The sequence below is a fragment of the Triturus cristatus genome, chromosome 1_2, assembly GCF_964204655.1.
Source record: "Triturus cristatus chromosome 1_2, aTriCri1.1, whole genome shotgun sequence".
Taxonomy (NCBI): domain Eukaryota; kingdom Metazoa; phylum Chordata; class Amphibia; order Caudata; family Salamandridae; genus Triturus; species Triturus cristatus.
Genome location: NC_140580.1, coordinates 34,466,451 through 34,491,880, shown reverse-complemented (window position 1 = coordinate 34,491,880; position 25,430 = coordinate 34,466,451). Strand labels below are relative to the sequence as shown.

The 25,430-nt window shown below is 47.4% G+C and overlaps 1 protein-coding gene across 1 annotated transcript in view; it reads right to left on the bottom strand.

Annotated features, from left to right (window-relative positions):
- Nucleotides 1–25,430, bottom strand: part of KLHL12 (kelch like family member 12) — a 594,063-nt gene that overhangs the window by 94,483 nt on the left and 474,150 nt on the right. The window contains exon 11 of the mRNA XM_085600332.1: nucleotides 8,967–9,153. Coding sequence (XP_085456458.1) covers nucleotides 8,967–9,153 — 187 coding nt within the window. The remainder of the gene's footprint in view (nucleotides 1–8,966; nucleotides 9,154–25,430) is intronic.

The following is a 25,430-nucleotide window of genomic DNA, read 5'->3' as shown; positions in this document are numbered from 1 at the left end:
CTGTTTACCGACCGCAGTCCCAAGCTGGCGGAAGAGTAAATCTTATTCCCAAGATGATCCAGCTTATTGGATCACCTTTCGGTGGAGCGGTAGGGAAGGCGCTCTTGTAGTGGAGGCTTGGACCACCAAGCTCTCCGTGGTGGGGTGTTGGGAGAGGGAAGTAGGGTCGCCCGGAGTCGGCGTTAGGCAATCATCCTATTCACTGGAGCTCCCGTGTTGGGCCTGGACCAGGTGCTCAAAAGGACGTCGGTAAGTGCCTCATTAAATGGCAGTAGGGGCTCCGAAGAGCTCGCAGCCGGATGAAGCACCTCTGTTAGGAGGTTAGTCCTGACCGCCACTGTAGGAAGCTCGAGGTTGAGAGCCTCGGCTGCCCTACACAACACCACTGCGTATGGTGCTCCCTCCTCCGTAGCCACGGTAGGAGGAGACAACATGCCAAGGTCAGCGGAGGTGTCTAGCCCACTGGCATTCCCCAGTTCCTCTCTCTAGTCCTGCTCAGAATCTAGCTGATCAGTTAGAGGGGCACCCGACCCCTCCCAGACCTCCTCCTCATCCTCTGGGTGCCAATCTGGCCAAAAACGGACCCCAGGAGTGAACAGGGGCACAAAAAGACGTTGTTCGGGGGAATGACCAGCATCGGCTGCGGTGCCGGAGGAGGTGTGATAAGGTCAACTGGCGCCGATTCGGATCCAGGCCTGGATCCAAGGGGACCATGTGGCGCCGGAGCCGTCTGCAGAGAAGGCCTAGGTCCCCCCTACCGAGTCTGCGGGGCCCGAAGGCGCGCTGGCAGGTTTGGGCTGCCCAAAGATGGACTGCATCGCCGCGTAAAATTTACGAAGCTGGGCAGGAGTCGCTCCGGGTCCCAGGAAGGAAGGAAGGAAGGAAGGAAGGAAGGAAGGAAGGAAGGAAGGAAGGAAGGAAGGAAGGAAGGAAGGAAGGAAGGAAGGGAGGGAGGGAGGGAGGGAGGGAGGGAGGGAGGGAGGGAGGGAGGGAGGGAGGGAGGGCCGTAGTCGATTCTTCGGGCTACTCGCGCGGAGCCCCGGGAGGGGCACCGCCCGCATCCCTTGTCGTGTCAGCCAACCGACAGGGAGAAGTCGAAGAGCGACACTGCTTCTTCGACTACTTCTTGTGCTTCAACTTACCCGACCCGAGTGCGAAGACTTGGAAGAATGATGATGATGGCTCCGTGACCGGCCCCTCGACCTCCCTCGCGACCCGGACTTCGAACGGCGCGGAGCCGACTGCCGGCGCTCAAGAAGCTTTCGGGACCGCTCCCACAAAGCCTTTGGAGCCATGGACCGGCAGTCGGAGCACGACTTGGGGTCGTGGTCACGCTCCAGGCAAAAGAGGCACACGCGGTGTGGATCCGTAACCGACATCAGTTGGCTACAGGAACCGCATGCCTTGAAGCCAGGCATCTCTACGTGCACCAAGAGTCATAGACTCAAAAATAAAGACTTCGACAAAAGTCGCTTAAAAAGTTCAGTCAAAAAGTAACTGGAGGTACCGCTCTCTCTGGATCTGCGCTGGATGGCGCGGAAAAAGAAAGAACTGATGTTAGCACGCGAGGGCAGCGTCTAAGTAGCTGCTGCGACGTCATCCCGCAACCATGACGCCAACGACAGACGCGGAGCCGACCAACGCCACCTTTTGACGCACAGAGGTACTGCTGACGAAAAAACTTTCCGGCTCCAGTCTGACGCCTGGGGGTAATTCTAAGGGAAGGAATCTATAACTAACATGTTTCTTTCAGATATGCTCTTTTCACATCTAAAGTGTGTAAAGCACGTTCTGCCACAGAATCTGGTTGAGGGAAGAACACAGGCAACTCAACAGATTGGTTGATATGAAAGGCAGAAATGACCTTGGGTAGAAATTTAGGGTTGGTCCGAAGAACCACTTTGTTTTTGGTGTACTTGTAAAAATGGTTCTTCTATGGTAAGTACCTGAAGCTCACCTACTCTCCTCAGTGATGTGATAGCTATGAGGAAAGTTACCTTCTAAGTGACAAATTGCAGCTCACATCTGTGCAATGTCTCAAAAGGTGGACCCATCAGTCTGGTGAGGACAATGTTGAGATTACACACTGGAGCAGGTGGAAATCTTGGGGGAATGACTCTTAAGTCCCTCCATAAATGCTTTAATGACAGGCACTCTGAAGAGAGACAGATGTTGTCTATTCTGAAGGTATGCAGCTATTGCAGCAAGATGTATGCGTATGGATGTGTATGCTAAATTTGAACGTTGCAGCTGTAATAAATAGCATATAATGTCTTAAACTGAAGCATCAAGCGGGTTGATCTGATTGATATTACAGTATATGACAAACCGCTTCCACTTTGCTGCATAGCAAGCTTTTATGGTAGGACGTCTAGCCTCTTTGATGATAGTCATGCAGTCTGGCGGGAGATTGAGGTAGCCAAACTCTAAGACTTCAGGTGCCAGATCGCAAGGTTGAGATGACTGGGATATGGATGTCTTATCTCACCACAGCTCTGCGTGAAGAGATTGGGTGTAATATGTAGTTTTTTGGTGAGGAACTACTGAGCGCTTCAACAGGGTTGATGGCCCATTTGGGAGCAACTAGGATTAGTGTCAGGGACGCCTGTCTGAGTTTCCGAACTACTAATGGAATGAGTGGGAGATGCAGGAAAGAGTAGGCAAATATCCCTGAACAATACATCCATCGTGCATTACCTCTGGACAATGGGTGTGGACACCTGGATGTGAAGCTTGGGCATTTTGCGTGTGGATTTGTGGTGAACAGATCTATGTCTCAGAAGCCCCACAACTGAAAGAATGGGAGGAGAACTTGAGGGTGGAGTTCCCATTCGTGGATCCGTGGTCTTTGACGACTGAGCAGATCTGCAATCTGATTGTTTACTCCTGGCATAGGTTCTGCGAGAAGATACATTTTGTGACGTATGGCCCATCTCCGGATAGTCTGTGCTAGTTGTGACAGCTGGAGAGTGCGTCTCCCCCGTTTCTGTATGTAGTACATTGCTGTCATGTCTGTACGAATCAGGACAGCTTTGCCTACTAGATGAACTTGAAATGTTTGGGGTAGGCCAGAGTCTTATGTGTATTTATAGTGGCTCCCAAATATGCTTGTGTGTTGGATGGTTGGAGATGGGACTTGGACAGATTAACTGTGAATCCAAGATCGTGGAGCAACCGTACTGTTTTGTGACGTAGACAGCTTTCTTTTGCGAGCTGGCTTTTATAAGCCAGTCGTTTAAGTATTGCATGACGTGAATGCGTTGTCTTCGTAGATGAGCTGGGACTACTGACAGGCTTTTGGTGAAAACCATGGGTGTGGTAGTTACTCCGAATGGAAGAACCTTGAATTGATAATGCTGGCCCGCTACCACGAATATGAGGTATGTGCGGTGAGTGGGGTGTATTGGTATATGGAAATAGGCGTCCTTTAAGTCCAGAGTGGACAGAAAGTCGCCTTGCTGAAGGAGCGGGAGCACTTGTTGGAGTGTTACCATATGAAAGTGGTCCGACTGAATGTATGGATTTCGTTTTCTGAAATCTAGTATAGGCCTGAGAGAGCCGTCTTTCTTGGGAATTAAGAAGTACAGGGAGTATACACTGGCCCCTTGATATTGTAATGGGACTGGTTCTATAGGTCTTTTTTCTAACAGAGAGAGAACATCTTGCTTGAGAAGGTGGAGATGTTCTTGTGACATTGCCTGTGATCTTGGAAGAATGTTTGGGGGACTATCTGTAAGTTTCAGGCAGTAACCATTTTGGATAGTTTGTAGAAAACATTTGTCTGAGGTGATTGTCTTCCAGACAAGTAGAAATTAGGAGAGACGTCCCCCGACAGGAGTGGAATGATCGGGAGGTAGCAGAAGGAAGCCACTGCTTCTTGTTTGCGAGGGAAGTGCGTGTTGAGTTGCCTCTGCCTCTTCCCTTTCCGTTGTTTCCTCTAAATCCACCTCTAAAATAGCCTCTTGATGAGGGCGATTAGTTTGTGCCCTTGTAAGAGGAGGAGGGATTCTCTGTGGAAATTTTTTTGGAGCCAACCCTGTAAAAGGAGCGAAGAAAGGATCCCCTATTTGAAGGTAATTGCAAAGTCCCCATGGACTTGGCGACCTTAGTGTCTTTCTTTATTTTTTCGAACTAAATGTCCACTGTTGGGCCGAAGAGGTGTTCCTTGTCAAATGGTTGGGTGAGAATAGAGGCTTGCAACTCAGGTTCGAAACCTGAAATTCTCAACCAAGCATGCCGCGTAGCAGTACGCTGGTGTTCACTGCGCGTGCTGCTGCATCTAAGGCGCACTTAATGGAGGTGTTTGTGATTAATTTACCCTCCTGAATAAGGTCGTTAGCCTTTGATTTATCATCAGTTTCTCTAGCTCATCATAATGAGCCCTGTCATAGCGAGCTAATAAAGCTTGCGCATTAGCAATGCACCAATGATTGGCTGCTTGTGACGCTACCCTTTTGCCCGGAGCATCAATTAATTTGGACTCCTTATCAGGAGGAGGGGCCTCACCTGTGGTCTGAGTTAGCTCTCTTACAAGCATTAGAAACTACAAGAGTCTAAAGGCAGCTAACCATTGATGTAAGCAGGGTCAGTTGGTGATGGTTTACATTTTTTCTCCACCTTGGGTGTAATGATTCTTGCCCTTACAGGATCTTTAAAGATCTCATCTGTATGCTTAAGCATCCCTTTAACCCCTTCAGCGCTGGGCGAATTCCGCCGCGGTGCTGAAGGGTTCGAGCGCGGGCGGGCTCATGACGGAACGGTTCCGTCATGAGCACAGCTCAACCGTGGCTCATGACGGAACCGTTCCGTCATGAGCATGGAAGGGGTTAAGCATTGGCAGTGTATGAGTAGCTCTCTGAGAGGAACTTAGGGTTTCGAATAAGAAATCCTCTTCCAGAGGCTCTTTGTGTAGCTCCACCCCACGGTAATGAGCAGCCCTGTTAAGTAGCTCAATGCATCCTATGCTGTCGTCGGGTGGTGAGGGTTTGGAAGGACAGATACGGATCATTATCAGAGTTTGGATCAGTGTCATAGTCTTCCCATGGGTCAGTGTCCTGTGCCTATCCTCATCCCCATCCCCTTCATCCTGTGGGTCAGGTGATAGTGGTGGTAGTGAATTTATGGTTGTGATGAGTAAATATCTTTTTGTGTTGCTGGCCGCTGACCCGGTGTAACTTGCTCCTCTTCTTCCATGTCGAAGTCGGCCTCGGACATGGAGATATGCTCTGCTTCTTCTTGGGCTCCTTGAGCGTGGAGTTCTTCTCTGTCGGAATCTTCGCCGAAGATGTCCGGTGCGGAGCCGCTCTGATGTTGCATTTCGGGACGACGAGCCCGACAGTCACGGAGCGTTTTCTTCGATTGAAATGATAGGCGCGCGTCGCAGTCCTTTTCATCGCGTTCCGGGGATAGGTAGAGGTTGCACACTATGTGCAAGTCGGAGCGCGGAAACTTATCATGACACCTTGAACAGAGCTTGAATGGAGTCCGTTCCATCGACTGCTAGCGAGCTCGACGCGGGTAGGCCTAATGGCCCTCCACAAATTTTCCGACTGAAGGCCTTTGAGTCGAAATGATACGCGCAGAATGGGAAATGCGATCGAGAAACAATACCGTCGAGAGTAGTGTATTGCGCGAAGGGAACCCGAGAAACAGTGCCGAACCGGAGCACATTAATTCACATCCGAACCCGATGGCGGAAAAAACACAATCTAACAATGGAGTCGATGGTCATGGGCACTATCACCGAAAGGAGGAGTCACCTACCTCGTGACTGGAAGACTTCTTCAAACAAAAACAAATTGCAAACATCCGGACCCAACACTATATGGCAGGCTATGCAAAGCATGTGATCTACAGCTCACATGCCTCGAACATAATAATACCTTTGGGCTTGCGGTAATACTGGATTGCGACTTATTTTTAGGGTTTAATATGAGAGGGGGTGGTAGAAATCGTCTTCTATGTACGCTCGTGCGGTCACGTGAGTGGAGCGCTGCACTTGTTCTGGGCGTCTTCAGGACCATGAGCACTCGGTCTAGTCCAAACAGGGCTGCATATTGTTTTGGGAACAATTTGAGGAAAATACGTGGAAATGACGTACATGATCGGTGCATCAGCCAGTTTAAGAGATTGGGATAGCAGGTATTAATAGTATGCTGGCAGCCATTTTGAGTGTTTGGGACAAGACAAAGCAGCTAGGAATACACGGATTGAGGTAAATTTTGGCAGTTGTAGTGCAGTTTCAGGGTGGTGGGTTACACATTTTTGGAGGGATATCAGGAATTTTACAATATTTTAATTGAAAAGAAAGGATTTCAGAAGAACAATTAGAGGACAGATTAGAAGAGAAATTGGAAGGAATGGCAAATCTAGTCCTAAGAAAATAGATGGGGTCATTAACGGATATTATTGATAAAAAGTTTGAGTCATTATGTAAAGTATCAAGTGTTAAAGAAAGAAAAAGTGCTGAAGTAACAATGTTCAGGATGGGTAAGGAATTTTCAGAGGAAAATAACTTCAATGGAGGAGTAGCACCGAAAGTGTAAGAGAGGTAAGGGAGGAGAGGAAAGAGGATTCGAATGAAGGTGCAAATGAAATGATTAGTGCGACAGGCACTGTGGATGGGCAAAATAAAGGCCCTAAGGATGTTCAGGAAACAATTGATTCTGGTGAGACTTTGGAGCCTGAAATAAATGTATCATACTCATTGAAGTTTAACTCTGACCATGACGTAATTGAGGTCAAGAAAAAAGGAACATCAGATGACGCAAGTAAGACCTCAGGATTTAAAACAGCTATACTTGACTCATTAGGAGATGAAATGTTTGATCTTCTTTTAATAAAGCCTCCTCTATCCCCAGAATGAGCATCATCCCAACATGTGGCTAATTATATTTCCTTTTGGTTGAGAAGGGAAATACCCATATAGGTTTGATCTCGACTGAGATCGGAATCTCCAGACAAGGTTGCTATGACTCCAGATTTGGATGCTAAGGTGGTGGCATTTGCAAGTAAAAGTGGAAAGGACCCAAGGGAAGGTCTAGATAGGGGATTAAGGTCCTAACCACTAAGAAAAAGGGGAACCCCTAAATGAATAAAGGTAGAGCAGTAGGGGATAAATCAACACTACTTGAACAAGAAAAGAATCTGCTGTACCTATATACTTCAACTGAACGCAATTAAGTCAATTTATAAAAGGTCCACTCTTGCTAGACCAAGCACATAAATTTGAACAGGCATCAGATTGTGACGTTAATATTTTTGTTTTTATTTTCAAATCATTTAGAAAATATCATAAATGTATAAAGTATATATTGGAAAAATACTCAATTCACAAAATTCATTAGAATCCAACAAACCAGGATTCCCATGGACAATTTTAGACACAGATCATTCATACATCCTCACTCTCAAATAGATCCATTCAAACCATAACAACACACTAAACATTCATCCTAAAATCTGGAAAGTTATAATTCAAAAGCCCAAGGCAACTTGCATATCTCATTTTTGTCCCAAAGGGGAAGAGAATTGATGAACTGTTAATAATGATTTATGCTAAAGAGGTTCAAAAAAGAAAAGAAACATTTTTTTTTCTTTTTGTTTAAATATATACAGGACAAAAAGAGCCTAAATATGTCTATGTGGTTAACATCAGTGCAAAATGAAACTAAGGAACAAATCAATTCAAGACGGGGATTAAGGTCCTGCCAGGATTTTCTTTTAGATGTGGTTGGACCCTTAACAAAAATATTTGAATGACCAAGGGGACTTACCTCAATCAGAACCCTGCAAACCTGAGGGAATTACACCAGTGGGTCGAAAGAGCCATTTGTTTTTTGGGCATTGTGAATACAGCAATATCAAATGAGCAGAATAAAAGTATACTTTTAAAGATTGACCCTAAACTAATCGAATTGGCAAATAAGGAAGGGGGTCTGTTCTCACATGGTTATCTGTTTGGAGATGATTTCATAAGAGTCATGGCAAAATATGTTGGGGTTTTGAGTTCAACACAAAAATCCTCAAAAGATATTAAGAAAGTATTTGCTGACAGAGGGTCTTATCTAGATCTCGGAGAATGGAATACTCCAGTCCATCATATTACGCCCTCCATACGATATAATGGGATCGTAATACGGTGGACGGGATGTCTGTCACATTTGTGACAGAGTATTTCCCTCCGCCAAGATCTAAATCAGGCCCACAGTTTTTGGTAGAGCAGGAAGAACAAGTGGTCACTTCCCCGGCAGAGGGCAAGCTGGATCAAGATCCTATTTGGGACGTAGCGGAAGATACACCCAGATAGGATATGGGAGGGACCCATCAGTGGTTTTAGCCCCAAAAACAGCGATTTAGAGGAAGATCAGTCAGAGATAGGAGGCAAAGAGACTTGTCATTAGATAAAAATCTTAAAAGACCTTTCAGATATCCCAGTAAAGCTGGTTGGCAGGCTAGCCCAGTTTTATGGAAATTAAAGGTTAGTGACTCAGATTAACAAACAGCATGTGAATCTCGGGAAAGATTCACACTGCAAAAACGAAGCACACAAATATCATGTGAGGTGAGGCGCAATCCCTTCTGGGCAAAACTTAGGAGTGTAGATACTGATTTTCTGGGTATTAAGATAGTGGATTATAACATACATAAGCAACATTTAGAAAGGAAAGGCACTTGCAGGTATCAGCAACTACGATATTTCTGTGAAGAAATTGATGCCTTTTTGGGGGATTCTGGACTGCAGTTTCAGGACTGTTGCATAGCAGATTGGTTTCATCTGAAGTGATGGATGAATGAGGCAGGGAAACGTGCAACCTTTAAATAGGGATGCATTATTTTTAACCACTACACAGGACCTTAGAAACATACAATGCTGCGATGGTACAACCCCTTCACCTGCTCCAAATGCCACCCTTCTGCTATTATTGGCTACTCCTAAAAAGCCATGCAAGATAATAGTGCCTCACCCTGCTATGGCATAAAGCCTCCCTCGCAGCACTGTTGCACCCACATAGCACCTTGGGGTGGTCATACTGGTCACGGTCGTCCAGGAATCTGTCCGGATGTTGTATGCCTCCACAGAAGAGAGATGTGCTGTCCCATCGAAGCCCCCAACCACATAAATATGGTCATTTAAAAGAGAGACGCCAGCGCCTACAACAGAAAAGAAGACAAATGCTTGACTATTGTTGGTAAATGTTTTTTAACCATGCATTCATGAGGTTATTACATGTATCATTCTTTTGAATAGACCTAAAAATCACAATGAAATTAAAGAACACCTAAGCAACAAGACCTTTGCTATCTTAGTGTACCATCCCAAAAATTGTGGTTCATGTAAAACGATTTATGCCACATAAAAAGCTATGTTGGGAGCTAGTATGATCAAAACAGAATATTGCAAAGACAGCGTGGCAGTTTTTACATTTTTTTATTTTTTATAACAAGTCCGTAGGCCTCGGCACCTTTGAACATATGTCTATTTAGAAGACAAACAAGTGACTGTGGTTTGTCCTAGTAGCCAAACCCATTAGAAACCATACTCTAACAAGGGAAAACCACTTTCCGTTTAGGGTGCAGGACCAAGTAATGGTTTTGTGACCCGCTTAATGTAAACTGAATGGAAAGGCCCATCTCTAATACCAAAAGCTATCAATGATGTAGCCTTTTGGGTGAAACAGTGCCACAATTCCAACATGCATGGACATTGTATGGCAACTACCTAAAGAAATGGAATTCCTCAAAAAGAAAGTAATTTACACATGTATGTTCAGACCCTCGGAATAAGAACTGCACGGACTTCCATTCAGACCTGGTCTGCTTTATAGACGTGGCTCTAATTAAAGCAATAGCAGGTCAGTTTCACATTGTTTCAGACACACTGGTTCAGGATTCTTGAAATAACCATGACTTGCATGCTCAGGGAGACTTGTGTATTTGACAACATCCTTATTACACCCAAATCCCAAGCACATTTTCAAGCACACACTGAATAGGAGCACTGAAAATTAAGACAATGCTGGATTCCTACTTGTACTAACTCTCCGACTGTCCTCATAGAAAAAGCAGAGAAAAGCATCCGGTTTTGGATTGACTTTCTTGAAATAAATAAACCAGTCCCATTTTGACAGTCACTCAAAGCCATGAGTAGGCAACTTGATGGCGCAACTGACTAAAAGAAGACCACGATCTGTCATGTCACACATTATTCACAATATAAAATGTTTTTTAGTTAGAAATTTTGTAAAGCACCACAAGTGACCTTGCAGACGGAAGAGAGCGTAAGGTAAAAGAAAAACAGTTGAACATACAATTGCCGGCAGAGAAAAGGACAAGAGAGGTTGAGCTCAGTGGAACTTAGTCAGTTTTCCTCTGCTGCGCCATTGTCATGCACTTCCACCTTCACGGGGCACAGTGCACATCTACTGATCATGAATCACCTAATTGCATCTTAGGGCTTACTTTGGCGATATTATCAAATATAATGAAACATGTCAGATCCCAGACACTGCTTAACCAAAGCATGCAACTGTTACAATAATCTGCTCCAATAGCCAGAATGGAAAGTGTTTGTAGGATTAAAAATGAATGAAGCACTGAGGATACCGGGGGGGTGTATCCTATGGAGCCATTAAACTTTAAATATGAAAACGCCAGGGTTGGAAAATGCTACTTACCAGTATGCATCTGTTCTTGGCAGGTAGAGCTGCAGAGATTCACACTGTGCATAGATCACCATCTGGTGTTGGGCTCGGATGCTTGCAACTTGTTGTCTTGGAAGAAGTCTTGTTGTCACAAGATAGGTGACTCCTCCCTTGGACGATCGTGTGCATGGGCATCGACTCCATCCGCAGATTGTTTTTCGCCATGAAGGGAAATGATGGAGTTTGTAATAAACAGAAAGATGTCCATGAGAATGTATCTAAGTTAGATAACACTGGAGCAGATACAGGTCCCGGGGAGGAGGGTGGGCGTGTGAATCTCGGCAGCTCTACATGCCAAGAACCTATGCATTCTGGTAAGTAGCATTTTCCGTTCGAGGCATATGAGCTGCAGAATTCACACTCTGTGCATAGACTGTACAGGAGTGTCTTCCTTAGCGGTGGTCGCCTGTATCGGTTGCAGTGGTTTGAAAAAGTGTCCTAAGAACAGCTTGGCCTACAGAAGCTTGTTGCTTTGCCTGCACATCAACACAATAGAGTTTGGTGAAGGTGTGTGTTGTAGACCATGTTGCAGCCTTACAATTGTCTTCTAGGGGAATGTTCTCTAAGAATGCCATGGAAGCCCCTAGTTTGCGTGTTGAATGCACTCTAGGGGGAATTGTTAACATACGTTTTGCTTTCTGATAGTAAAATGTATTCAAATATGCTATCTACCTTGCAATTCCTGCTTTGGAAATTGGATTGCATTTATGAGGTGGAGAGAAAGCTACATACAGTTGCTTTGTCTTCCTTACGTTTTTAGTCCTGTCTATGTAGTAAAGTAAAGCTCTTGACGTCGAGCCTGTGATGAGCCTTTTCCGCTACAGAATCAGGATTTTAGAAAAATACTGGCAACTCTACTGATTGATTAAGGTGGAAAGCAGGGATAACTTTGGGAAGGAATTTTGGATTTGTCCTAAGAACCACCTTGTTACGATGCATTTGTAAGAATGGTTCTTGTATGGTTAAAGCCTGGATCTCACTTACTCTCCTGAGAGAGGTGATTGCGACAAGGAAAGCAACTTTCCATGAAAGGAATTGTAATTCACATTTTTGTAAAGGCTCAGGGACCCATGAGTCTAGTAAGAACAAGGTTTAGGTTCCACACTGGAGAGGGTGGCAGTCTGGGTGGAATTATCCTTTTAAGGCCTTCCATAAAGGCTTTGATAGCAGGCACTCTAAACAATGACAAATGTTGTCTGTTTTGTAGGTAGGCGGCAAGGGCAGCTAGATGTAATCCTATGGATGAGTATGCCAGATTGCATCTTTGTAGGTATAGCAGATAATGTTTTGAATTGAACCATCCAATGGGTCAATTTTGTTATTATTGTAGTAAATGACGAATCTCTTCCATTTAGCTGCATAGCAAGCTCTAGTAGTGGGGCATCTGGCTTATTTAATAATGTTCATACAGTCCGGTGGGAGGTTGAGGTAACCGAACTCTAGGATTTCAGGAGCCTTATCGCTAGATTCAGTTGTGCTGGATCTGTGTGCCTTATCTCTCCATGTTCCAGCTTTGGGGAGAGACGTTATTTTTTGTGTGGAACTACTGAGAGTTCGAGTAGTGTTGTGAACCATGGTTGCCGTGCCCATGTGGGAGCAACTAGGATCATCTTGAGAGACTGTTTGAGCTTGCGTACTACTGGTGGAATGAGCGGGAGTGGCGGAAAAGCGTATGCAAATCTTCCTGACCAGTTCATCCATATCGCATTGCCCTTGGACAACGGGTGTGGGAACCTGGCGGTGAAGGATGGGCATTTTGCGTTTGCACGTGTGGCGAACAGATCTATGTCTGGTTGGCCCCACCTCTGGAAGAAGGGTTGAAGAACTTGCGGATGAAGTTCCCATTCGTGTATTTGTTGAGTCTGATGACTTAACAGATCCGCCATCTGATTGTTCACACCTGGAAGCTGTTCTGACAGAAGATATATGTTTGTGGAATTGCCCATCTCCATATACTTTGCGCTAGATGAGACAGCTGCAAAGAGTGTGTTCCTCCTTGTTTCTGTATGTAATACATTGCTGTCATATTGTCTGGGCAAACTCGGACAGCTTTGTTGAGGAGATGTGTTTGGAACGACTTTAAACGCTAGAAAAATTGCCAGTAATTCTAGGTAATTGATGTGGAACAGTTTTTGTTGAGTGGTCCAACTGCCCTGAATTGTGTGGTTTAGGAGATGGGCTTCCCAGCCGGTGAGTGATGCGTCTGCTGTTAGCACTATCTATGGAACTGGCTCTAGGAACGGCCACACTCTGGAAAGATTTTGCGTGTTCCACCACTGCAGAGAGCGATGTGTGTGGCTGTCCACCAACACCAGATCTGTAAGTTGACCTTGAGCTTGGTTCCACTGACGTGCTAAGCATTCCTGCAAAGGGCGCATCTGAAGTCTTGCGTGAGGTACAATTAAAATGCAAGAGGCCATCATTCCTATGAGTTGCATAAACACTCGGGCTGGAAGAGAGTGTTGGGGCTGAAATTTGGTGATGAGGGTTTGCGTACTGGCTATCCTTGCTGGATTGGGGTATGCTAGAGCTTTGGAAGTGTCTATTGTGGCTCATAGATACTGATGCATGTAGGAGGGTTGAAGGTGTGACTTGGTGTAGTTTACTGTGAACCCCAAGTTGTGTAGCAGCTGAATGGTTTGATGAGGTCGGTGAACACACTGGTTGTATGACTTGGCTTTTATGAGCCAGTCATCGAGGTATGGAAATACATGGATTTGTTGTCTTCGCGAGTGTGCTGCTACTACTGCAAGGCACTTTGTGAACACGCTGGGTGCTGTGGTCACCCCAAATGGAATTTGAACTGATAGTGCTGTCCGTCCAGTGTGAACCTTAGGTATTTACTAAGAGCAGGGTGAATGGGAATATGAAAGAAGGCGTCCTTGAGATCTAGTGTGGCAAGGAAGTCGCCTTGTTGAAGCAGTAGAAGGACATGGTGAAGAGTGATCATGTGAAAATGATCTGACTGTATGTAGAGATTGAGGTGTCTGAGGTCCAATATTGGCCTTAGGGTACCGTCCTTTTTGGGGATTAGGAAATATAGAGAGTAAACTCCTGTTCCTTGATGTTGTATGGGGACTGGTTCTATTGCGTGCTTTTGAAGCAGTGAAAGAACTTCCTGTTTGAGGAGTGTCAGATGTTCCGTGGACATTGGACGCTGCTTGGGTGGTATATTGTGTGGAGTTGCTGTAAGTTCCAGCCAGTAACCAAACTGGATAATTTGTCTTACCCACTTGTCTGTGGTGATGGATTTCCAGACAGGTAGGAACTGTGAGAGTCTCCCTCCGACCGGAGTGGAATGGTCTAGAGGTTGAGGCGCGAATGTTGTTGTTACCTCGGCCTCATCCTTTGTTGTTATTTCCTCTGTATCCACCTCTAAAATATCCTGTTAGGGGATGTTTGTGTGGGGTTTTTGTATGAGGAAGAAGCAGTGTCTGCACTGATATTTTCGGATGCGCCTCTATAAAAGGAGCGCCGAAAGGAACCTTGTGTGGATGGAGACTGTAATGCTCCCATGGATTTAGCAGTCTCCGTGTCCTTTTTCATTTTTTCTAAGGCCGTATCCACAGCTGGGCCAAACAGTTGTTCATGATTGAACGGGTGATTGAGGATAGTTGTTTGTACCTCCTGTTTGAAGCCAGAGATGCGCAACCAGGCATGTCTTCTCAGTAACACACTAGTGTTAATGAACCTGGACGCAGTGTCTGCTGCATCAAGGGCACACTTGATTGATGCATTAGTTATTAATTTGCCCACTTGAATTAAATAATTGGCCTGGGTCACAACCAACACGAACCCACCACTGGAACCCGCCACCGACAACACCACCATCCTCACCTGGAACCCAACCACCACCGAGGAAACCACCCGCATAATGAACTCCATCCACTCAGGATCACCATCCGACCCCTGCCCGCACCACATCTTCAACAAAGCCGACAACATCATCGCACCCCACCTCCGAGACATCATCAACGCGTCTTTCACCACAGCCACCTTCCCGGAGAAATGGAAACACGCCGAACTCAACGCCCTCCTAAAGAAACCAACAGCAGACCCCACCGAACTCAAAAACTTCCGGCCCATCTCGCTCCTACCGTTCCCCGCCAAAGTGATTGAGAAAATCGTCAACGCTCAACTCACCACCGCCCTGGAAATCAACGACTCACTCGACCCCTCACAGTTCGGCTTCAGAGCTAACCACAGCACCGAGACCGCCCTCATCGCAGCCACGGACGACATCAGATCCCTGACCGACAAAGGAGAAACCGTGGCCCTCATACTCCTGGACCTCTCTGCAGCCTTCGACACGGTATGCCACCATACCCTGATACGTCGCCTCAGCAACGCCGGCATCAGAGGCAAGGCCCTGGAATGGATCATCTCCTTCCTCTCCGGAAGAACCCAGAGAGTCCGCCTCCCCCCCTTCAGATCCACAGCCACAGAGATCATCTGCGGCGTCCCCCAAGGATCCTCCCTCAGCCCCACCCTCTTCAACATCTACATGACCCCCCTGGCGAACATCGCACAAAAACACGGACTCGACCTCATATCCTACGCCGACGACACCCAGCTCATCTTATCCCTCACCAACAACCCCACCTCAGCTAGAACCAGACTACAAGAAGGCATGAAGGAAGTAGCGAACTGGATGACAGACAGCCAGCTTAAACTGAACACAGAGAAGACGGAGGTCCTCATACTCGGCCCTACACCCTCCGCCTGGGACGACTCCTGGTGGCCTCCCGCCCTGGGCAGCACTCCCCAACCCACCGACCACGCACGCAACCTCGGCTTCATCCTGGACTCATCCCTCTCCATGACCAGACAGGTTAACTCGGTGACCTCGGCATGCTTCAACACCCTCCGCATGCTCCGCAAGATCTTCCGCTGGATCCCCACCAACACCAGGAAGACCGTCACCCACGCCCTCGTCACCAGTCGCTTGGACTATGGGAACACTCTGTACGCCGGCATCACCATCAAGCTGCAGAGGAAACTGCAACGAATCCAGAATGCTGCCGCACGACTCATCCTGAACATACCCCGCCACCACCACATCTCCGGACACCTGAAGAAACTTCACTGGCTCCCAGTCGACAAGAGTATCACCTTCAGACTCCTCACCCACGCACACAAAGCCCTGCACAACCTCGGACCAAAACTCATCAACCACCGCGTCAACTTCTACACTCCTCCGCGCACCCTACGCTCGACCGGACAAGCCCTGGCAGCCGTACCCCGCATCCGCAAAGCCACCGCCGGAGGAAGATCTTTCTCTTTTCTGGCAGCGAAGACCTGGAACTCCCTTCCCAGCCACCTTCGCGCCATACAGGACCACCTCTCCTTCAGAAGGTAGCTCAAGACCTGGCTCTACGAGCACTGACCCCCCCCCCCCCCCTCCCCCCCAGAGCCTTGAGACCCTTACGGGTGAGTAGCGCGCTTTATAAATGTAACTGATTGATTGATTGATTGATTGATTGATTGATATTGATGAGGCAAATGCTGCAATAGGGTTTCTAGTTGGTCGTAATGAGCCCTATCATACCTGGCAAGTAATGCCTGTGCATTAGCAATCCTCCAGTGATTAGCTGTTTGGGCAGCAACTCGTTACCCCAAAGCATCTAATCATTTAGACTCCTTGTCCGGAGGTGGAGCATCACCAGAGGTTTGAGAGTTGGCACATTTTCTAGCGTTGGTGACCACTAGAGAATCCAAAGGTAGTTGACCCTTGATGTAGGTAGGATCATTGGGAGCAGGTTTATATTTTTTGTTAATTCTGGGGTTGAGAATTCTAGCCCTTACAGGGTCTTTGAATATGGCTGGGGCGTGTTTAATGACGCCTTTAGGCATTGGTAAAGTTTGTACAGTTTTTTGTGACTGTGCGAAGGTGTCTATTAGGAAGTCCTCCTCTGCGGGGTCCGAATACATTTGAACACCATGGTACTGGGCAGTCCAGTCTATAAGCTGGCTAAAACCAATATTGTCATCTGGGGAGATGGCCTTGTTAGGTATACATCAGGGTCTGGAGGGCCTACTGGGTCCTCATAATCATCCCAATCGTCCTGTGGTACATCTGTGTCGTCATCCGGGTCAGTGAACGGGTCATTGTTTGCTCTCCCCACCCCCTAAATCATCATCATCCTGTGGTGGTGGTGGTGGTGAGTATGGTGAAATTATGGGAGAGTGTGGTGGAGAGAAAGGCTTAGGAGGAAGGACAGGAGAAGAGGGTCGTAGAGGTGAAGTAGCACAGTCTCTTCTCTTTGCAGGCACCTCAGGGATGTGTGAGGTGTCCAATTTCCTCTTCTTGTGTGGAACATTAACCACATGTCCTGTTTTGGGGTCCACTTAGAGTGTTTTTTGCTTCGGATTGATGGGATCCAGTCAAAAAAGTTCTGCCTCTTCAGAAGACGCTTTTGGCGCTGATTTTTTCGGGTCTGAGCGAGGTTTAGATTTGTGCTCTAGAACCTTCGAAGGGGTTTTTGGAACCTTCAACTTCGATGTCGAAATCTTTTTCGGCTCCAAATATTTTGGTTTCGGGTCCGAGGCCTTTTCCTTCGGCGCCGAGGTGCTCGGTGCCGATTGTTTTCTGGGGACTGCGGGAGTTGGATGCGCTCCCAGCTTCAGCGCCGATGGTGTCTGCGGGGCACTGATATGCGGTTTGGTCGGTGCCGAGCCGCCGGAAGGCTTCTCCTTTGTCTTCGGAGCCGGGCCCGGGGCTTCTGAAGCTTTCTTTCGGTCGCGACTAGGGCCAGCAGGCGAAGTCTTGACTGGAGCCTTCTTTTTTTCAGGTGGGGTTGTTCAGGGGCAGTTGTACTCACTCGTTGACCTGGAGTGATGTGGTCGTCTGAGTCATCTGCCTCGGAAACGATTTCCAGATCCTCCGAATCCTACTCCGGGACATCGGGGCCTTCGCTGAAGATGTCCTCCGGCACTGGAGCTGCTTGTTGCGAAATAACGTGTTGTTGGGCCCGATCACGGATAGTTTCCTTGGATCGAAAAGAGGCGCAGGCCTGGCAATTACTATCCTCGTGCTCTGGTGAGAGACAGAGGTTACAGACCTTGTGTTTGTCGCTGTGTGGGAATTTAGCTCCACACTGGGGGCATTTTTTAAATGGAGTCCTTTCCGTTAGCCGTAGGCCCGAAAGGTGTCGATAGGCCCAGCAGGCCGCGTCGGCGACTGGAATCGGGTATTTTGATGAGCGCGTCGAAGGGCACGCGAACAAAAGAATACCGTTGAGTTTCTTAGATGATTTGCGCGTTGAAAAGGTTTGGAAAACACGGTACCGAACCGGAGCGCTGAAGTTCCAACCAAACCCGATGGCGGAAAAAAACAATCTGAGGATGGAGTCGATGCCCATGCGCACAATCGTCCAAGGGAGGAGTCGCCAATCTCGTGACTACAAAAGACTTCTTCCAAAACAACAACAAGGTGCAAGAATCCGAGCCCAATACCAGATGGCGATCTATGCACAGTGTGAATTCTGCAGCTCATATGTCTCAAACATCTGTAGCAGAGTGCCTGAAACAGATACCATTCTGGCCTTCGTGAGGTATTATTACATTCCATATTGCAAATGCCTACCAGAGCTGCAGTTCTGACAGGTAAAAAAATAAACAACCAATTAAAGCGATCTGGACATCCAAAGCTGAAGTAGCATCAGCATAGTCTGGAGCCAGGCACAGATAGCAGTGACGAACAAGTTATCTTTGGTATCCCTCTTTCTGGTAGAGACTATCTAACAGCAGATTCCTCACCTTTGAATAGTCCTCCAGGCATCAGATTGGATATAGAAAATGTCAAGTAGTACTCTTGTATGCCGTGAGATTGCATCATGCAGCTCAACCCGATGTCGCACTGCTCCGGAAGGGACACTCAGGGCCCAATATAGGTGCCAGTGCCACCCATGCACGCTGACATTCGTTATTTTCTGAACTGTCCAAGCCCTCAGACGAGGAATCCCATCTCCAAATCGGTTGCGCCCAGGGTGCAGATTTCTTATTGGGACCTTTTCATGTGGAAAGAGTCAAGTTCACAGAACTGGGGAGAGGGGGATGGTAGGGTCAGAGGGAATCTGCGGTTGCAGTCTGATGCTTAGGCAAATATTCAACAGTTGAGGCATCTGCTGACAGATGGTCTTTACTAGAAAGAGCATTACCAAAGGTTGACAATTTGTTCTTCTGATAGAAATGTCTAACTGTAAATGCCTTACTTTTTGAAGAGACACCAAAGCAGTACCTCCCAGGTGGTAGGTCTATGAAATGACTTAAATCAAGAAGTCCTGCAGGACCGAGTGGGCGAAAAGTCCCTCTCGATGGACCTGGCTGACCAGACAGCAATGCTTCATGTATGTAAGAAGGGACACCCACAGAGTAGCCTGTAAAATACCCAGGACTGGCAACCCCACATGCAAATGCAGTGTTAGCATCACTAGTTCTGGTGGAGTGAGCCGTAAGCCCTTCAGAGGCTGCTTTTTGGCCAATGCATTGGAGGATTTGAATGCAGAGCACGAACCAGCAAGAGGTGATCGTCTTCACCACAGCCTTTTTGGATCGTTCAAAGGAATCTCTCCTCTTTAGAAGGCCAGGTAGAGCAAATAAGGCCGGAAGGGTTAGGTTCTGTCCTTAGGGAGGAAGGAGGCTCGAGTCCATAGAAACAGCTTGTCCTGGTAGAAAGTGATGTAAGGCTGGTTGACTGATAGGGCGTGTAACTCTCTCACCCACTGTGCCCATGTTAAGGCAACAAGAAAGACTGTCTTGAGGGTAAGCAGCAGCAGAAGACAGCTGTGCAGAGGTTTGAAGGGGGCACACATGATAAACTGAGGACTAAATTTAAATCCCACTGAGACATAATAAATGGAGAAGTTGGAAACATACTGTAAACCCCTGAGAAAACACATCTATATAGGTGATTTAAACAATGATGGATGGTCTGGCAACCATAAAAAGACTGATTTAGCTGACAAAAATCCTTCAACGGTGCCCAAAGGAGGAAGCCCTTGCTGGGCGTGGGACAATACAAACAATAGCACTTTGGACAGTTTAGGTCAATTTGCTTTGTAGCACACCAAGCAGAGTGGATGGGGAAAGGATGTGGCCTTATGGATAGAGCGGCCGACCTCGGCGCAGGGGAACCGGGTTACAGTCTCGGCAGGGACACTCAACATCCTGTGATGTTGGGCAAATCACTTAATCTCCCCGAGCCTAACAAAAAAACATAAATGAATGTGTCCTTGTGTAATGCAACTGCTGCTCATGTAAAGCGCTGTGATACCTGAAACCTTCGGGTCAGTTCATGCTATATAAAACTGTGGGGGAAAAAAGCCACAAACGTGTTCCATTGGTAGGCATATACAGACTTGGTGGACGGACACCTAGCTGTAAGAGGACAAAAAACCTTGGGAGAAAGATCAAAAGCGCTCAACTGCCGCTGCTCAATTCCCAAGGATGATGGTGGAGCATGCGCAGGTTCGGGGGCAGGACCTAGCCCTGCTGCTGCAATGAGATATCCTCCTGAAGGGGCAGCCTGGCAGATGTTTATTTCAGGAATTCGGGATACCGTACTCTCCATACCCAAACTGGAGTCACTACGATGACTACAATGCATGGTCGGTACTGATTTTCAGTACTCAGAGCAAGAGAGGTATTGGCAGAAAGGCATACATGGGTCCCAAGTCCCACTCTACAAGAAATGCATTTCTGAGCAAGAGATGTCTCGAAAACACCAACACGCAGAAGTGCTAACATTGTGAGTTCGCCGAGGTGACATAAAAATCAAGCCAAGGTTCTCTTTATTCGTAGAGAAATCATTCTGCCACCTCTGGATAAAAGTGCCATTTGAGAACTGCAAAGAGCCTACGCTTGAGTTTGTCCACCCTGGCTTTGACGGATCCTGCTAGATGGCACACCACCAGGAAGAATAACTGACTTTCTAGCCAAGTACATAGGTGTTGGGTCTCCTGGCACAGAGCCCACAGCCCCATCCTGCCCTGCTTGCTGCAGTATCACATGGCAGTGGTGTTGTCCATGAGAACCTGCACCAGTTTCCGTTTGATGGAAGGAAGGAAAACTTTCAACTGCCATCTCATGGCTCAGAGTTCCAACAGACTAATATGAAGTCAAGCCTTCACTGGAGACCAGAGACCTCTCATCACCACCTCCACCAGGTGGACATCCCAACCCAGAAACTATGCATTGGTCACCACTGTTCGTTCTGAGTGGGGTAGGGAGAGGAGCCTGCCAATGGCCCAATCATGGTCCAGCAGCCAATACTGCAGGTCATGTGCAGTCTCAGCAAGATCAGAGAGATTACCATGGTGCTTTGCTCACTGGGACTTCAGATCCTACAACAGAGCCTCCATTTACCATCTGGCATGCTTGACAAGCAGGATACAGTCATCCTCACTAAAATCCATGACCAAGGCTGAAATATTGAGATCACAGATCAAATGTTGATTCTCCACCCCCATAGGATAAGTGTGAAATCATACCATGTGCAGAATGGCTCCAATAAAGGGGAACATCTTCGAAGGAGTCCAGTGAAACTTCACCATGTTGATATTGAACCCCAACTACAAGGTTTTCCATAGTCTGGAAGCGAGTGTTGAATGCCTGAGGCCAGCCCATTCTAAATAGCCAAATGTCGTGGTAGGGGAAGGCTGAGAACCCAACCTTTGAAGATGTGCTGCAACCACACAATCAGTTTTGTGAACACCCAAGGGGCACTGGTTAGGCCTAACTGAAAATACTCCTAGCCCACCGTGAACTGGAGGTAGGGCATGTGGGGGAGGAGGATGTGGACAAAAGCATCCTGCAGTTCTAACGCTACCATCTAGTCTCCAGGCTCAAGGGCAGTCAAGACCTGAGCCAGGGTGAACATCTTGAAATTTTCCTTCTGCAAAAAGGTATTGAGTGGGTACAGGCCTAATTTGAGAAGGAGACCTCTGTTGTAGCGGGAGGAACAACCAAGACCAACATCCGCTGCCAGGACCCTTTCTATATTCCTTTGACCAAAAATGCCTGATCTTCCTGATGCAATCGGGTCGGATGGTCCTCCTTCAACCGGTCTGAAGGAGATAAGACAGGGCAGCGGGGTATTGAGGAATGGTTAGGACTAACCCCACTTAATTTGCAGGAGCCACTTGCCCAAAGTTATCATCTGCGACCCGGACAGAAAATGCTGGATACTAACTCTGACAGGGTGGCTGTTTTCCATCAAGAGCATGCTTAAGAGACTTAAGGGCTGTGGCAACTGGAGACACAGAAGACCGGGCTGGGGGAAGTAGGGGCTTGGAATTTGTTTGACAAGGCTGAAGCACCTCAGTTAATACATTGGTCTTAAAGTCCTGAGTAGGGAGTTGAATATCAAGGACCCCTGAAGCCCTTTGCACAAACGCTGCAAAGGAGCACATTCCTCCGAGGCAAGGACTGGAGGAGAGACTAACCCAGTGCCTGGGGCAGTATCAAGTGCACTGGCATCATGGAGTCTTCATACCTAGTCGTCCTCATGGTATGGCTGGGCAAGATGTCCCCAGCTTCATAGCCACTGTTATCTGCATTTGTGCCAAACAAATCAAGTAAGACATGAGCTCTTCCGAGGGGCAGGGGCCCCATATTGAAGTGAAAGGGATGGCTAGTGGACTCCTGCTCCATTAAAGCAGCACGCAGCCTCGGTTGAGGTAGAGCATTCTCCATGTCGGACAGCACTATGAGTTGCCCATTGTCGATGGCGCCGGCATAGGTAGATCCCACTCCGGTGTGGGTTGTGGCGCAGGAGATGGAGCCATTACAGATGTTGGTCTGGAACCCAGAGCAAAAGCAGTGGGTATGACTGGTGTCATGGGCGGTCCTGGCAGCAAAGCCCAGTTGGGAGGCCTCTTGACTAATTAGGTCCTTAAAGCATGCCAGATTGAGTCAGCAATGTGGCAAAATTCCACAGAAGGGCATCACTCATGGCCCCGGAAATTTGGGTTGCTGCTTTACAAGGGTCGGAATAGTTTCCGAAAGGGAAGTGCTTCAGGAGTGAGACCCAGAGGCATGGCGACCATCTTGCGCCATCTCAGGAGAACAAGCGTGGTGGACTTACGGTGTTTTTTTCTTGGACTTCCCAACAGATTTGGACCTCGACGACGATCTGTCGCGCAAACTTCACTTGGACCTTGACCAGCTGTGATGTGAGGCTTGTGGTGCTTTGCGGCATACATCTTTGCTTCCTGATCCTTAACAGGGTTAGGAAGCATCAAGGAGCAGATACTACAGGACGTGGATACATGGTCCGACCTCAGGAACCACATGCAATTCATGTGTAGGTCAGTCACAGATATTTGTTTGTAGCATTCCACACAAGGCTTAAACCCTTTAGATTTGAGAGGTGACCATTTCCTTGCAAACTGTAGAAAAGTATTGAGAAAATCGAAAATGTAAGCCTCAAAAGAATTTAGGGTCACTCAAGAGCGGCGTTTGTTGGTACAGAAAGAAAAGAACTGATGTCAGCATGCATAGGTGGCATCTATATACGTCACATGAAGCTACATGGCACCACCTGTCCGCACTCCAAGGTAATGCTTGAGATTTTCCAGGTCCAGTCCGACACCTGATGGAATATTCAAATCGTGAGGAATCTGTGGTTAGAAGTCTCTATCAGAGTCTCGAAATTACCATGGAGAGGGAAGAGAAAAGAGGATTCCAAGTAGGGCTGTGGACATACTTTAGATAATTAATAACAGTTTCAGATTGAGTGTTTGCGTGATTGTGTAAACCACATGAAAAATAAAAAAATCTCCTTGAAGTCTCAAAGAACAAGTTATTTACCTTCGCTAAAGCCTTATCTGGTAGAGACTATCTAGCCGCAGATTCCTTATCTTAGAATTGTTAACAGACATCAGACTAGATACACATTTTTTTGTGAGCAGTATCCCTGTGCGCCGGTAGGTGGCGTAGTTCAGCTCTGCGCGGCATCGTCCATGCAGGAAGTGATGTACTCTGTGCCTATATAGGTGCCAGCCCAGCATGCTGAGATCAATTTATTTTCGTGACTTTCTACACCAGGAGTGCGGAGCCACGAAGAACATGGAGAACTGGTGTGGAAAACTAGGGCCCTGAAATCTGTTTGCAGAGCGGGGAGGATGGGTGAGTTGGTAAGGAATCTGAGGCTAGATAGAGTTTCTACCAGATAAGGCGTTATCGAAGGTAACGTTCACCTGTTAGAGACTTCTAGCCGCAGATTCCTTACCTTAGAATAGATACCCAAGCAATACCTCTCTGGATGTGGGTCTGAGAAACAATTTCACACCAAAAAGTCCTGCAGGACCGAACAGGCAAAGTGCCAGTCCCAAAGGACGTGACTGCCCGGGCAGTAGTTGCAGGCAAGCCTATGTTGCTGCATGGCAGAAGTCCAAGGCCAGAACTCCACGTGCTAAAGCAGCGGTGCAGCTTTAGCTCTGTTCAAATGAGCATGCAAACTCTCAGGGGATTGTTTTTTAGCCAATCAATAGCAGAATTTATTGCAGGGCACGATCCACTGGGAGATGGTCTGCCTTTGCGCGACCTTCCTCTTCTTTCATCATATCCCAGGAAGACTGGGTTGTCCGCCCGGAACAACTCCGTACTGTCAAGGAAGAACGACAACGCTCTTTGGGTCCAGTTGGTGGAGTCGCTCCTCTTCCTTAGTAGAGAGATGTGGCAGTGCATAAAAAGTAGGCAGGGTGATGGACTGGCCGACATGAAAGGGAGTGACGACTTTTAGCAGAAAAGAAACTCTAGTACATAGAATGAGCTTGTCTGGGTAGATGTTCACGTATGGAGGCTTGGCTGACAAAGCCTGAAGCTCACTGACCCTCCAGGCAGATATGGTTGTCACTAGGAGGGCCGCTTTGATGGTATGGAGCCTGAGATGACAGTTGTGCAAGGGCTCAAAGAAAGCACACATCAGGAAAGACAGGACTACATTAAAGTCCCACTGGGGCATTATGAAGGGAGAAGGAGGGACATATGTTGCAAACCTTTCATGAACCCATGTACAATACTTGTCCCAACGGCAGGCGAATACAGTTTTGGTGTAGTGGCTGCCAAGATAACACAGCAGACTTCAAGCAGAAAGGCGAAAGCTGTCAACTGTCACTGCTCAATCTCCACAAAAGAAGGCAGACCGTTGACAAGTTTGAGTGGAGGACCCTCACTGCTGCTGCGACAGAAGATCCTCCCGAAGTGGCAGCCTGATCGGAGGACCGATGGACATGCTCAACATTTCAAGATACCAAACTCTCTGAGCCCAGTCTGCAGCCACAGGATGACTTGGGCCCGGTCGTTCATGATCTTCCTGAGGACTCTGGGCAGGAGTGATATGGGCAGAGTCATATGGCCCATGAGGACATTGTCGTTCTCTCTAAGTTAGCATGAGCACACTGCAGATTGTTCTCTGCTTTGCGCACGTTACTACACACGTTTATTTTGTAACTGCCTCTTTTGCTGTCTTCACATGGGATTTAGTCTGAACATCGTGTGCAAGGATGAACAACAATACCCCTTGTTATTCTGTTCTGGTCAGGCCCTAGCACCTACACACAACATACAGAGGCAGCTGTTATTTGGGAATACGTACCTTGGTCTTATTGGAATACACGAATAGGTAGCAGACACTTGGAGAGAGACTGTTCCAGGGAGAAGAGCAAGACAGCACCTATGATGTAGATCTACCATCTATAGATTAAGGTACAGGGTCTGCAGATA